Genomic DNA, 14,019 nt, shown 5'->3' on the forward strand with positions numbered 1-14,019 from the left:
TTATTGTCATGATTACTGACGCAAGGCACCTGAATCTGCTCCTTGGGCGCCAACTGCCTCGGACTGTGATTGGCCGCTTGTGTCTTTCAAAACCCGTCTTCCTGTCACCCGTTGTCAACCGTCTGCGAACATCAGCTCACGCTAGGCAAGCCCTTCCGACCCTGACTCTCTCCTGTCCTTATTGTTTGATTCCGGCTCCGACCCCTTTTCTGAACTTGACAAAATTTTTGCTCCCACGTCACGGCCATCTATCTGTTTTCCCTCGCTCTCGACACTGCCTTCGCTCGCCACGGGAATACACTTCCGCGTCTGAGTAACCCGCTCCTCACGATCAACAATCTACAGATTGTGAATGCTACCCTTTCCCTTCTTCCTAATAAAACTAAGAGAAACACACGCAAGTGGGTCCTGTCTTCGTTCTGGCCCTGACAGTTATAGCAATTCAAAATCAACATTTGGAAAAGTAAAAATTGATACATACACATATAAATATAATCTTGTTTTTTCCGTTTAATTCTATATTTTTGCACATTGATCTTAATATTATTGTCCCATATCCTTTGTGGGACATTTTCATTTTGTGGCATGTATGCCTCCTCCCATCCTGTATGTTACCTATGTGCATTTTGATAAACGTCTGCGTATATGTTTTACATAAATTAAAGCCTGTTAAAAAATAACATACCAAGTATGTTTAGCCTCTTAATTTAAAGAGACAATGTTCATTATTTGACCACTAGATGTTGCCCTATGGTCTAGTGCAACCAAAAATGATTGTGGAAAAGCACAGGAAGAATACAAACTAAGGAGGGCTCAAAGCGACCAATTATCTTGCCAAGCTTTTTGTGAGGTCTTAAGGTTTTCAGATTCAGATATATTTTATTGTCATTCTTTTACACGAGTATACAGAACGAAATGTCGATACATCTGACCCGCAGTTTCCTTGAATGTACAGATATAAATAAAATGTTGTATTGAGTTGGAGTATTGAAGTACTAAAAATATACTAAATAATTATAGCTATGTATATTAGATAGATAGATAGAGAGATAGATACTTTATTCATCCCCGCAGGGAAATTCACATTATTATTATTATACAGTAGTGCAAAGAGTGCAAGAGGAGCAGCTAACCAGATGTGCAAAATGGGCCGTCAGGTAAACAAGTCACTTTACAATAACCATTGCCGCATGATGGCGGACAATTATCTCAGCTACCTTTGGGTGCATCTCATAATATGTGAAATAAATTTGCTCTACCTGGGAGTATTTTAAAAATGCATGTTTATCTGATTGTTCATGGGTTTTGTTCGCTTGAATCAATATTGTTTTTTGGAGTGTTCTTTACCATTCTCGATTTACGGTTTATGGATCCTTTATCCACCTGGGTTGAAGGGCACCGTTTTCTGTGGTGTGTCCTGGAGACTACAGCCGGTTGTGCGCATCCCTTTTCTATGACGTTTTTTGGGTAGGGGTTTGCTCCCTCAGACGAAACAGACAGTACTGCTTTACATGGTTAACAGTTGGAGGAGAAACTCAGATACAGCACTTTTGTCATCTCCTCGATAAATAATACACTCTGTCCCTTTGATATGAACATAGGCAAAAATGTAAAAATGAGTCCAAGAAATACCCACAAAATAAAGAAATAGAAAATTGTGATTAGATCGTGATACTTGTGATTTATTCAAGTGCTTGCCAAATTGCCCACCCCTGTCCAATTCAATCAACAGCTGAGTATTACAGAAACCGAAGTGAGAGTGACAACAAGAGACATAATTTTTTGAAAGGAGAACCGTCTGACACAGATAACATGTGTGGCAGCAATGTGGTCAGATTTATTATTCTAAAAAAAGGGATACCCACACACCCCTCCTTTCTCACTTCACTGTTCCTTTCCAAACGCTGGGAACCAATAACTGGGCCAACCCACATCAGGGATTAGCTATCTGCCGGCGGAGGACTTTGAATCTGTGCATAACGCCTTGCATGCTTCATGTGGGAACAACTGTAAACACACACTGAGGTGTCAGGCACAGGAGAGACACAAAGAGAGATAGATGGGCTTCCCTCTGTGCTGCACAACGTTTCTTGGGAGATATTTTAATGTGATATGTTACAAAGGAAATACACTATTGCTGCATTACACAGAAAATAGCATTTTTAACATTTGATTCTCCCCTATAATTTGCGTGGGTGATACTAGAAATATTACTATTGATCCGATCCAGCTAAATATTTGGTAGCTTCAATCAATACCGATACCGCTACAATTCAAAATTAAGCATTATAAAAAATACACCTATTTTTACGTACATATTTCTTATACCACCATTTCAGGGCAAAAGCCAAGAGGATGAAATAAGAATGCAATAATGCTACAAAAATGCAAATATTACAATGTCAACATGTCAAATATACCTTCAGTTGCAACATTTTAAACATAAAGCCAGAAAGTGGAATTACAATACAATCTAATACCTTTAACAGTATAGAAAAATACAATTCTTAAACCGAAAAAATCAGCAGTGAAACAAACAGGCCTGTACGGCTTTTGTCATAGTGACAAAGAATTTCCAGGATTTTGTTCAGGAACAGTAACATGTTTACATTTTGGTTGGAGCTAGTTGCTCTCTGTAGGGTGACCTTTTAATGGTTTATGTATTTATGTGTTTATGTACATTTGTCATAGAGAGGACCACTTTACCACACAAATAACAATTGGCATTGTTCTTTTCTGTTGTTGAAGAAAAAAAAGACCAAACAATGCTGCGCTTCCCGTTAGCATCTGTCATATTTAGCTTCTCATAAATGTACGCGTAAGTTTTTCTCTCTCTAATGCCTGGCAGGCAAGATGCAACTGCAGGCTAGGTAGTGAGACATGCTAAATGTGTGGCTGTCAGTCACACAACAGGCAACTCAGAGAGTGGCTGAGAGTGCTGGGTAAAGAGAGAGAAAAGGACCGTGCTTTCTAAATTTAGAAGTGCTGCTTTGAGGAAAATTGGTGATAGGGGTGAAGTATTGTTACCAACAATTGTATCAATCTGATACTAGTATGCTTAGCATCAATAATAACGATATTTGGATCAATTCGCCAACAGAAATCCATTTTATCAAGCTCTAAAAACACTTTATTTTAGGTTTAGTAATTACCACTTGTCTTTGTGCTAAATGAACAGTTGTACGTTGCTCTTTTGTCATTGGACCTGTGTGATTGTATTCTACCTGTGGACAGCAGTGCAGAGTGAAAGACAATGACATCAGCAGTAAACCAAATGCAATGCACACATTTTGCTTAATATGCAAAATTTTAACAAACCTCGCACTGCACATTCTCATTCAATTTCTTCCTACTGCTCATTCCTTCTCCGGCTTTCCACTTTTCTTTTGTTCTTGGTCTATTAGAGTTGTCCTTGACTAGCGAGCAAGTGAGTGTAACGCAGCCTCTAGTTGAGAGGAGTTTTTCAAACTCTGGTTTGCTCTCTTGTTGCAGAAAGAATAGGGGATGATATGGGGAGGGGGTACATCTAAATAAGATAGTGGTGAAATAGACAAGAGTGAACATTTTTTTTTTCAATCGAAAAAATATCATCCGCGAAGAATGAGACGGGGAGAGTATAATAGGCGATGTTTCTACAGCTCTTGGCATCTGGTTTGGAAAAATAATTGCTAAAACACATTATCTGACAAAAGAGAAAACATAAGAGGCCAATAATCAAATATGGTTTGGTTTATTCTATCACCAATAGTTCCTTAGGATCAAAATTGTTTTCTTCTTGTCGGGGCAGATGCTAACACAGGCATTACATTTGTGTGGGAAATGAAATGAAATGATCTGCATTTATATAGCGCTTTTCAAGTCAATGAAGACTTCGCAAAGCGCTTTACAATGTGCTTCACCTTTACCCATTCACACACATGATCCAACTATACTACAATTTACTTGATAATGTTGTCAAAGTCAGCTCTAACTTTTGGAAGTTCATTGTGATTTTTCAGAGAAAGACTAAATACATTCATCTTGACACATCAATTTACAGTTCCCCGCATTAGCATTGTTTTACCTTAGTCTTTCCTTTTAATTACAATTAAATTTAATCACCTAAAAGGGCTGTCACAAATATGACATGAAAAATATTTGTGAACATTTTTCACATTCACGATTACTGTCTTTTTTTTATCTCCACCACTCTTTGTGATCAATTGTTCTCGATTTCTATTTACATTTTCTAGCAACTACTGGTGATAAGCGGTGCAAATAATGGATGGATGGATGGATAGAAAAATGTCATTTTTACAGAGAGCTAATTCACTGAGCTTCGAGTCCAAAAGGCCAAGTTATTTGCCCTGTGCGATTTCAAGTTTACAAGTTCATATTCAAGTTGGTGCAAGGTTTAAAGAGCCTGTGCTGTGCAATTGTTTTTTTTTTTTTTTCAATGAACTGTATGTATATTTTGTTACATACCTCATTTTTCATTGTACCAGTCTTCGTTTCCAAAGCCTAAGGACTTAGAAAAAGCATAGAAAAGAGACATTTGTGTGCTGCTGTTAGCTGCATTCACTTAAAATCTGTTGAAAACGTAAAACTTGAAGTAAAGTGAGACATTTATATGCTCTACTGCATTCAAGTGTTAGTTAAAATTCGAGTATTTTTGTATTTTCTGTGGACCTAATTTTTTGCACTTGACCATTAAATTGCTCGTCTTTATTAAGGTGTAGAGTAAATGTATTTTCAAGCTCAAAAAATCATAGTAGTATATAATGCAGAGGAGTGAAAAAAATTACAATATATCCTTATCCTTTCTGCCTGCCTCTACATTTAAAAAATATTTTTTTACAAAAAAGAGAAGTGAGTGGTTATTGTCTACTTGGTTAACATCAGGTGGCTATTTAATGATTGTGGCTTAAAGAAATCCAGGCTAACTGAATAAGCGCCTCTTCATCTAGTCTGGCTGGTAGGTTTTGGGTTGATCAGTTGCACATTTGCAGAGCCAGGATGGAGAGGTGCCGCTATGTCAAGCCAGATGTAGATAGTTGGAATAAATGTGCGTTCATCACGGCATCTTCAGATAGACTCCCATTATCGAGGTCAGAATCACGGATCAGGAAATTGTAAAGTGTCGCCCAATGTCTTTTACAGTTGCTGAACAACAACTCCATCCATCCATCCATTATCTGCACCGCTCATCCTCTCTAGGGTCGCAGGGGTGCTGGAGCCCATCCCAGCCTTCTGCGGGCAGTCTGCAGGGGACACCCTGAACTGGTTGCCAGCCGGACGCAGGGCACGCAAAGAACAGACAAGTCACTCGCTCATTCACACCTAGGGACAATTTGGACCCGCCAATTAACCTGAAACGCATGTTTTTGGAATGTGGAAGGAAACCGGAGAGGCCGGAAACTCACGCGGGCACGCGGAGAACAAGCAAACTCCACACAGGAGGTTCGATCTCATGACCTCCTAACTGTGCCGCACACGCGCTTACCACTGCGCCGCTTGAACAACAACTCCTTATGGAGTTTTGGGAAGATATTAAATTATTATAAGAAAAGGTTACATGAGCACTGTTCATTGATGCAATCTTCACAGGTTTGTGTGTCACTATATAGAAGGTCAAAAATAGCAATAATATGCATAATCATCAACAATCCGACAATAATTCATAATTGGCATTGCAATGAAACACATGGCCTAACATAAATACAGTTGCTGCATGACTGACGATTCAGTTTAAGTTGACTTGACTAGACTATGAAAGGACTGTTTTAATTTTAGAGCCATTGTTATAAAGTAGTGTAATGAAATACAGGATCATGAAAAAAATGCAACCTATTTAAGAACGTCCATCAAAATGCTATAAAACCCATTCATTTTTCACATGATTGACAAAGGAATTGCCAGATATTTCTCTCGGGATTAGCCTAGTCTGGCCAGTACAAAATAGTTTTGGAGGTCATGATGTACTTTTATAAAGCACCATGACAAAGCCCACCCCCCCCAAAAACAAAACAAAAAAAAAAAAAAAACAGATGGCATAAAGCAGGTAAAAATGCAGACATGTATGTGGGATAGCAAACAGATGATGAATAGCCAGGCGGCTCGTCAGGCAGATTGACTGAACGGCAGACAGCCTGGCAGCTTTTCGGCAGAGAACAATTGGCCAAAAAGAGTCGCTGGCAGGCAGACGTACAGATGGGCAGAGACGAACAGACAAAAGCAGAGGGATAATGGAGGCAGACAGACAGCGAGAGAGAGAAAGAAAGCATGGCTGGACCAAAGACAGAAAAGTGGGGCTGCAGACATGCACCATTGCAAGCAGGAAAGGCAGTTGGTGTTGGTAGACACAGGGACACCAAGTGCCTTTGGCAACAGAGCGGGAGAGGGAGGTACTCTAAAATGGAGCTACGGTAAGGGTGCGAGAGTAAGAGGTCAGAGTACGGTTGGTTGGCTGACTGTTGATCTGTATGGCACTGGGCCGGCACAAGAGTCTCTTCAGGGATTCAAACAGCTCCGCACAACATCTATCTCCAACACCCCATCCTTCCATTGCTCCGTCTTTCAGCTGGACTGAAAGCGAAGGACACTTTAGGATCAGACGATCTCCAGTTTGAGAATTGCGTAGCAATTGCTATCAAGTGACATCAACAGGTGATTAAACAGCAGAAAAATAGTCAGCCGAAAATTTTACTGAACAATATTATGTTTTATGCAGGCCTAGAAGTCCTAACACAGCTTAGATACACTAAATCGGGTAAGGATAATCAACTTTTGTCTACACTCTAAGCCAGTGGTCTCCAGACTACAGCCCGCGCGGCAGTTACGGCCCTCTACGTTTGGTCTGGCACCCGTAACAATACCAGAAAGCAGTTTGGCGCACATTTTCTTTACCTAAAAAATAACTTAAAATCTCGGATAATTTCAGTAAAAGTGCCGAAGTCTTACCCTGGACAACCTGTGATATAGATGACATATGGAAATACTTTGGGTTTAATTTCATTATCAGATTATCTTTAATCAGGGTATCTGGGCTGAATGATAATTTCATTATGCATTTCACATGTTAGGGGCCGGTCACACAGACATTTGCGGCTGAATCACGGCCAGAAATTTCTGACTTTGAGGCGGACGCTATAGGACGCATTGAGATCGCCATTCAGACGAATTACGGCAGTGCATAACACACAGCCTTTCACGAGCTTATCGAGGCTGGACCGCGGCCGTAAACTTCTGACTGTGAAGCAGATGTCGTTGGGCGCTGTTGGACGTTTTGAGACCGCCATATAGACGAGATAGAGCAGTGCTTTACTCGCGGTCGGAAATTTTCACGTGGTTGGCCGCGTTCAAAACTTTTGAGCTGCTCAAAAGTTTGAGCACGTGTTAAACCGCGTGCCGCACACGTGGTCAACACGAGGTAATGACGCGGAAATGACGCGGAACGACGTGCTCTGGCCGCGGCCAGGGCGTAGTTACACATGGGTAGGACGGGAAATTTCAGCGGGTAATCGTGGGCGGAGCATGGTAATAGCATGTTCTGCGCCTGTATCGCGGTGTTATTACGTGAAATTAGCGTGTTACGCGTGTGACAGTCAAACGCCTTTCTCCGCGTATATACAGCGCGATTTGCCGTGCACACCATTGTGCTCGTGACGTCAAGGGGGTGAACATGGATCACCGTCAGCGTAGTTTCTCTTCATTTCGAATAAATCTTTCGGTGCATTGACAATGGTCGTAGCAAGGCTTTGATGCTAGGTCCTTAGCTTGGCCTTAAGAGCTTGCGCTGTCCACTCCACGCATCGGCCCTGTAATGCAGTACCTCCGGGAACGGTGCATTTGCAATGATCGCAACAAGGCTTTAGGGCTAGGACCTTAGCTTAGCCTTTTGGCTGAGAGTAAGTGTCCCGGCTCCTAGGCTTTGTAGCGTATAATGAACTGACCGATAACGGATAATGGATAATGAATAACGAAGATAGAACAATAACCCTTAAAACCCCTTTTGGCCGAGAGTAAGAGTCCCGGCTCCTAAGCTTTGTAACGTGTTATGAACTGATCGATAATGAATATTTAGAATAATAGATAAAACAATTACCCTCAATAAACCCCTCCCCGTCAGCGTAGTGATCTCGTCTTAATCCATATTTATTTCTTGACATTTCTTTTCAAGATAATAAAATAAATATGATGCCATAGCTTGAAATCTTGATATTCACGGGACTGTGTCTAGAGCGTTCATGAATTCTACAGCCCGATAAATACATTCCTGCCGAGATTTGCATTTCCTCGCTTCACCAACTATTTATACCTCATTTTATCTCACTTATAGGAAATGTAATGGCGAACATATAACCAAATTCACTTCGTCTTGCAATCGTTGGGAATGTAATACAACATAATCCATTCCGTCTTTATTTTTGTTGTGAACGTAATCGAACGGTAAATCCTCCCCCCCTCGCGTGAACGCGCATTCTGCTGCGCTTTCATCAGAAGCGATCGTATTCTATATTAAACGCTTATTAAAACAATAAAGCGAGCTAATTATAATAATTGGGAGATCCTAGTCTATATAACGCGTTTATTTAAACAATAAAGTGCGATCGTATTCTACAAAATGCGTTTGTTAACGCGGATGAAAAGGTCAAAAGCGATCGCAGCAGAATGCGCGTTCACGCGAGGGGGTGAGGGGGTGCGGGGGTGAGGGGGTGGGTGGGTGAGCCTGTTGCGTAGGAGTCGGATTTGGGCACAACACCCTCTCGGGAGCTTTTATACCCGTGGTCCACACGAGAAAATGACGCGATGAGGAAGCAGAACAGTCGCCGGCGTCTTTTTTCCGGCCATACCACAGACGAACGGCGGGTTGTCAAATGTTGCGCATTTTCCATCCCGGGCAACCACGGGCAAAAAAAAACCGCAAAATTTTAGCCGTGATTCAGCCGCAAATGTCTGTGTGACCGGCCCCTTACAATGACAATAAATTGGCCACTTACAACGCCTAAAAAAGAAAAATAGAATAGAATCATAATGTTCTGTACAATTCCCAAAGTGAACGCACATATTCAATCGTACATATATATATTTTTTTTTTTAACAATTTTTTTCTTTAGACATTTTTATCTTTTTAATTTGGCTTTACGTTGCACTGAAAGGAAAAGCCCTCCGATTCCGTTGCCCTATTGTATAACAACAATAAAGGCCATTCATATTTAACAATATAAAAATGACCACAATAGATTGACATTGACGGCACGGCAGCTGGATGGTTAGAGCGCAGCCCTACTATGCGGAGGTCCAGGGTTCAATTCCATCTACCGCTGCCTCCCCGTGTAGAGTTTGCATATTCTCCCTGTGCCTGCGTGGGTTTCCTCCGGGCACTCCGGTTTTCCTACCACATTACAAAACTTGCAAGGCAGGTTAATTGGTCGGTCCAAATTGTCCCTAGGTGTTCTGTGAATGAATGAGTCTGTCTCTTTGTGCCCTGTTACTGGCTGGCAACCAGTTCAGGATGTCCCCTGCCCACTGTCCGAAGGCTGCTGGGACGGGCTCCCGCACCGCCACGACCCTAATGAGGATAAGTGGCACAGAAAATGATGAATTGATGGATATCGCCATCAAAAAAAAGGAGGCAATTCTATTAATATTGTGTTAGCACCTCCTGGTGCATAATGCATTTAAACATTTTAATTACAATTAAAGGGACATTGTCTAATACTTGACCTCTAGATGTCACTCTATTGTGTAGTGTACCAAAAAAACAGTGCTACAAAGCACAAGGAAGCAATGGAGACTCAAAGTAAGCTTACTTCTCATTATTTTCACAGGTTTTCACGCGTTTTTTTGGGGTGGGAGTACCCCTGGCAGCAAATGGTGGACAATCATGTCCGCTGCCTCTCGGTAAGACTCATGTTATATAATATAAATGAAAATGTATTGACTTACGAGTATTTTAAAAATGCATGCTTGGATCATAGTTCATGTAATTTTGCTTGTTATTCCAATCCAAATAATTGTTTTAATTGGTAAAGCTTTTTTTTTACCACTAGAAGGTGCTAAACAGTACAATGTTCCTTTAAGACTATTTTGCCCACTTTTTCCATTAGATTTAATAGTCACATAGACATATAAAATATAGTGAAAAAAATACACGATTTCGAAAAAAATTAAAGACAATAATCATTTTTTAAAAAAAAGAGTATTGTTTACTTGTTTAAAAGGAGCAGGAAGAAGTACAAGAATGTATCTAGTCCACACATGTTCATTTAATTACAATAAAACAATCATTCATATTAATTGACAAAAAAAAGCCAAAAAGGCATGTCAAATTGCTCAACTGGTCAAACAAAGAAAGGGAAAATGTGTTTATTTTGACCAAATGACCAAAAATGGATATACATAGTTAATGTGTATTTTTATACACAACTAATAAAAGCACTGAGGATTTTTTTTATTGACTGCAGTTACACATGATTTATGTTTTTTGTGTCTGTTGTTGGCGTGTTGTTTTTGCACATGCCTGTGCAAAAGTGAACAAGAGATGTGACGGATGAGAGAGAGAGAATTAAGAGAGAGAGGGAGAGAGAGAGTATTGTAGGGTTTTGCTTTAGGCTACAAAGCTGCTCCAAACGTCCATCTGCTGGGTTCACAATCCACCTCAGCCTGCTCACACTCAGAGATGCACACGCAAGAACACAGATTCAGCTGCATCTACGTTTACATACATACACAAACACCCACAACATATTGTACATGGAGAAAAAAGACAATATTGAAAGAATCTATAGGGAGCCAAAAATCAGTTAAGCAAAAAAATATCAGATTTTGTTTTTGGGGAGTAGAGGAACCTGTGAGAACATGTTCAGACAATATCGCAGCAACTTATTCTGTACAAACCCAAAACAATATGGTGACTTCTTGCTTTATTTAGAACTATGTTGGGTTTCACAGCCATTTGCATAAAAACATGTCACCTTTCCTGGAGCTGTCACCTCAGTGTGCCTGCAATATGCAGGGTGATCGCAATCTAACACGTTTCCTGACAAGCTTCCGAAAGTGTTCATATACATATTTCCCAACAGGTGTTACCAAATGTACAGTATGCGGGGTAGGCGAAGGAAATCCACCAACTAGAACGATACAATCAATATCGGGAAGCAAATTCAACTGTCTTAAGATCAGTGTTGGGAATAACACCGTTATCAATAGGGTCATTACGTAACAGTGTTGTTTTTTCAGTAACGGGGTAATATAACCAATTGCTTTTTTTCGCCGCTACATTGCCTTTAGCGTTGAAGGCGGTCAAAGACGCTTTATTTGTTTGAATAAAGCGGTTTTCCGCTCACTTCCGTGTTCGTTACGTCACGTCTTTCGGGATCATGTCAGCTTTTAAAATAGCGACTACTACATAGGTCCGGCAACCTACTCATGTTGTTTGAGAACGAAAGGTCTTTGTGAGCCATCTCTTGGAAGTGGGAGTTGGCTACCCACCAATAAAGAGCCGGTTCCCTATTTCTTCTCTTTCGATTGGTCAAAATGCATCTTTTCAGTGATTCTCTGCTATTGACTTTGAATTAATTGAGTATAAAAAAAGCTATAAAAAAGGTTTAAATTGCTTTGTATATTATTGTTTCCTTTGTAGGCTTACAAACATTTTAATTTATGGTTTCTATGTTTTTCCACTGGTAACAATTACACGTTAATCCCCCCCCCCCCCTTTTAAGTCATTCATAATAATACACAACAAATGGTAATATATGGATTAAACAACAAAATCAACCTGAAGAGACATTTGGGAGCTGAAAGAGCACAGCTCTTTTTAGTGAGCCAAGGCCGGTTCTCTAAAAAAAAAAAATATATAATAATAACAATAATAATAATTTTCATCTCTACAATGGACCATTAGAGTTGGATTTTAATTATTTAACTCACTCTTTATTGTTTACTGCTGTTTGTAATTTTATTATATTATTTACTGTCTGTTTTTGTGGCACTTCAAGTATAGGATGTTGCTGGTGATGTGAAACAATTATTATTGAGTTCTATAACACAAATTGTTTTCTTTTAGTGATGTTCACTATGTTTTGTGTACTGTTACCCAATGGTTAATCTATTGCACCCTGGTCATCTTGGAAGGGGGATTACCACTTTAGAGGGCTCTTCTCAAGGTTTCTTATTTTCCTCGTGCTGTGGTTTAAAGTTTTCTTTTGCCCACTTGTTGGTTTAAGATCAGGGGATAATGTATTTATAATCTGTGCAATATTTTGAGACATCTTGTTATTAAGGGCAATACAAATAAATGTGACTTGACCTGACCTGACCTGACCTGACCTGACCTCACTTCACTTCACTTCACTTCACTTCACTTCACTTCACTTCACTTCACTCGACTTGACCTGACTTGACCTGATTTGACGTGGCTTGGCTTGGCTTGAACTACCTGTCTGTTATTCTCTATCCACTGACTCGAATACTGCTTAGAAAAATGTTCGACTTATTTTAAAGTAACGGAAATAGTTACTTTCCCTGGTAACTGGTCACTTTTATTATAGAGTAACTCAGCTACTTATTCAGTTACTTTTTGGAACAAATAGTGAGTAATTATTACTTTCTTAGAGTAACATGCCCAACGCTGCCTATAAAAGGCAAACCTTTGGTGCGATGAGATGAGTTGATGACAATTTGTCATATTGTCATAATCCAATAAATCATCTACAGACACTGCCCTAGTTTACGAACGAGCTAGGTTCCAAACGATCTTTCGTAAGTTGAAATTGTTTGTAAGTTTCTTCAGTGCTATATTTTTATGGAATCCATGTTTAAGGTTTATATAAGTATGTTTAAGGGTTGTTTAAGTAACCTGTATTGTTTTGAAACTGATAAATAAATATTTGATAAAATAATATGCTCTATAACGTTACAAAGCAGGCTGAATGATAAAGCATATTACTGAAAAACAAAGCTACCATTAGGCGTGGACATCCTGTGGTCTGTGAAACACTTTGAGACTCCTTGTGATTAGATAGATAGATAGATAGATAGATACTTTGTTCATCCCCGAAGGGAAATTCACATTTCCAGCAGCATCCCTGAGCTGAGAACAATCGAGAACAATCGAAAATAACACGGGAGCTGCTGGAGTGGCTGCCATTCGTGACGGCGCCGGAAGAAAAGATTCAATTTGAATCATTTACAAACAAACAAACAATTGAATCATGTACAAACAAACAAACAAACAAAATATTCATGTTTCAATAAGTGGAGTGTTAATAAAATGGGGGGAAAATAATTTCTGATACTGATATAACCAGGTAAAACTAATTTTAAGTTACCTGTCCAAATGAATGTTGTGCCATCTCACCTTTCCCACTCTCTCTCCTCTCACCTTTCCCACTCTCTCTCCTGCAGTTGACTTGCTGCTGCTCGCTCCTGAAACTAATACTTACCTCTTTGTGTATTGTGCAGTCCCTTCTCAAGTTTCTTCATCTTCCTCGTGTTGAGGTTTTTGAAAGATGTTGTGGACAATATCTCTATTATTTGTAATTGCAACATCCTTATAACAAAGTCATAGAAAACTCTCATAGTTTTCTTTTCAATATTAGTGGTGCCAATATCTAACCCAAGCAGTTTGAAGCTAAATGACTGTAGGCTTATCCTCAATAAATGTGGTTTTTTTTCATGTGTACTTCAGCTTGAGATCATGATAAACGTACTTTGTACGGCAAAAACGTACAGGTTGACAGGTGTGCAAACAAGGCTTCACAAAACAACCAACAAGAAACCAGAAACAAAAGAAAACAAAACTTGAATGGCATTGGAAATGCCGACGACATGTGCTGTTCAAAACGTGAAGATATTTAGGGACAAGTGTGGGATATTGGACACACCTGTGACCAGTTTCAAACCTGTCAGCGCCCTCTAGTGGCAGGAGGCGTACCAGACCCTAACAAAAGGCAATGAAAGGAAGCTGACAGATAATTCTAAATTATTCATTAAGTATTTAGCAGCACGGCGGCACAGTGGTTAGCGCGTGCGCGG

General features: G+C 39.9%; 1 protein-coding gene across 5 annotated transcripts in view; it reads left to right on the top strand.

The window, feature by feature from the left end:
- The window catches only part of myt1lb (myelin transcription factor 1-like, b), a 249,930-nt gene that overhangs the window by 45,864 nt on the left and 190,047 nt on the right, over positions 1-14,019 (top strand). For 2 of the 5 annotated variants that reach the window (XM_088353850.1, XM_088353852.1), the window contains exon 2: positions 9,810-9,882. The exons of the other annotated variants lie outside the window; for them this stretch is intronic. In XM_088353850.1, coding sequence (XP_088209976.1) covers positions 9,810-9,882 — 73 coding nt within the window. The remainder of the gene's footprint in view (positions 1-9,809; positions 9,883-14,019) is intronic. 5 annotated transcript variants of the gene reach the window in all.

Source organism: Urocampus carinirostris, chromosome 15 (genome assembly GCF_059441175.1).
Source record: "Urocampus carinirostris isolate Australia breed hairy pipefish chromosome 15, RoL_Ucar_1.0, whole genome shotgun sequence".
Classification (NCBI taxonomy): domain Eukaryota; kingdom Metazoa; phylum Chordata; class Actinopteri; order Syngnathiformes; family Syngnathidae; genus Urocampus; species Urocampus carinirostris.